The sequence below is a fragment of the Triticum aestivum genome, chromosome 2B (assembly GCF_018294505.1).
Source record: "Triticum aestivum cultivar Chinese Spring chromosome 2B, IWGSC CS RefSeq v2.1, whole genome shotgun sequence".
NCBI lineage: Eukaryota > Viridiplantae > Streptophyta > Magnoliopsida > Poales > Poaceae > Triticum > Triticum aestivum.
The window spans coordinates 16,448,289-16,449,728 of NC_057798.1; the positions used below are offsets into that span (position 1 = coordinate 16,448,289).

Here is a 1,440-nt window from a genome sequence, read left to right on the forward strand (position 1 = left end):
ATCCTCAACTCTCGGCCGAAATCAAATGAAAAAGGCTGCCATCCCATGCATTGCCAGAGAAAACTGGAACCAGCATACCGAACGGTTTTTTGATCGCTAGCTTTCACTTGGGAAGCTGACATACGAAAAGAGAAGCTGGATTTCAGGATTTCCAAGAGTTGGGGAGCTGCCGAACATGCCCTAAGCACTGTAAATCAAGATCACCCAATGGTGCTAGTTAATCAACCAGCTAGTTTCACCTCAAAAAAAAACCAGCTAGTGTTGGTTCTACAGTCTTAGTAGTACAACACAGAATCAGAATCAACACCTACAGATAATTAAGCCTATATAACATCTTTCTAAGATATGTGTCTTGTATTGTTTAATGTTCCTCAATCATGAAAGAGTCCAAGAACAACTCCCTAATTTGCTTTTTCTTCCGACCATCCGGCGCACCAAAACCATCCCCACCTTGGTAAACACAATGTGAGATTCGAGCCAAATTCACGCAAGTCTTGGCAAAAGATCTAGAAAATTGGCAGTGTTTGAATGCATCTTCGTTAATCGACTTCCACGCTTCCATAGTAAGGTCTTCCATGGCTTCGCGGGACTCTTGCTCACTGGAGCTGTTCTCCGACATGTGAATAGCTATTGATGATGGTGCATCCCCTCGCTCCAGCTCGGCCTGTTATACATATTTTCACAAATAAGACACCTCTCATAAAGATTCAACTTTGGTGATTGAAACAGTAAAGGGCAAAACAACCCGGATAATTTTCCTTACAGAGTGGGTTGCAGAGTCGTTGCAGAGGCGAAAAACTAATGATGCGGACTGAACTAATTTAGGGTAGCTTCCAACTTTAGCAACAGACATTGGGGTAAGACTTTCTTCCACGTGGAGCAGGGGACATGCATGTTGGAGCAACAGTGGAGCAGAGGATGAAATTGATCCATTGTCAAGATACTCACGCAGTGTTGGTCTGTGGTTTCCATGGTGCCACTTTGCCTCCACCAGGAAAGACTCTGCCATGTCTCGCCACTGCAAAATCATGTAGAATATATTATGGTTCCTTGTGAAAACAATCTATATCCTATTAGGAAGTTAATTGTGTATATGAACTTACTGCTTTCCGAAGAACATAACGAGTGTCGCAACCATGTTGTTTAAACACATTTTCAGCCACGTCAGCGGACGTGTTGTACATGACGGAATAGAGTGCTTGCATGTATTCGGGGAGCATTGCACTAGGACTTTCTTCCCATCTGAAATTATTTATTAACCTTAGATAATGGAAAAGAACATTACTTGAATTATTAGAAGTGCACCGCTGCATACAGTTACCTTCCAATGGCGTCTGTGAAGAGAGCAAGTTCATCTAGAGTTCCATACACATCATATACATCATCTAAGTGAACTATTAGATTGGAGACTTTAGCAAGCACTTCCCGACATGCTCCATC

At 42.5% G+C, this 1,440-nt stretch overlaps 1 protein-coding gene across 1 annotated transcript; it reads right to left on the reverse strand.

Annotated features, from left to right (window-relative positions):
• Positions 1-135: 135 nt before the first annotated feature.
• Positions 136-1,433, reverse strand: LOC123043141 (tricyclene synthase TPS4, chloroplastic-like). The gene is made up of 4 exons (XM_044465495.1): positions 1,322-1,433; positions 1,104-1,242; positions 764-1,018; positions 136-664 (listed from the first exon to the last, which is right to left on the reverse strand). The coding sequence occupies exons 2-4, from the start codon at positions 1,218-1,220 to the stop codon at positions 362-364; spliced, it is 675 nt and encodes a 224-aa protein (XP_044321430.1). The 5' UTR covers positions 1,221-1,242; positions 1,322-1,433; the 3' UTR covers positions 136-361.
• Between the last annotated feature and the right edge of the window lie 7 nt (positions 1,434-1,440).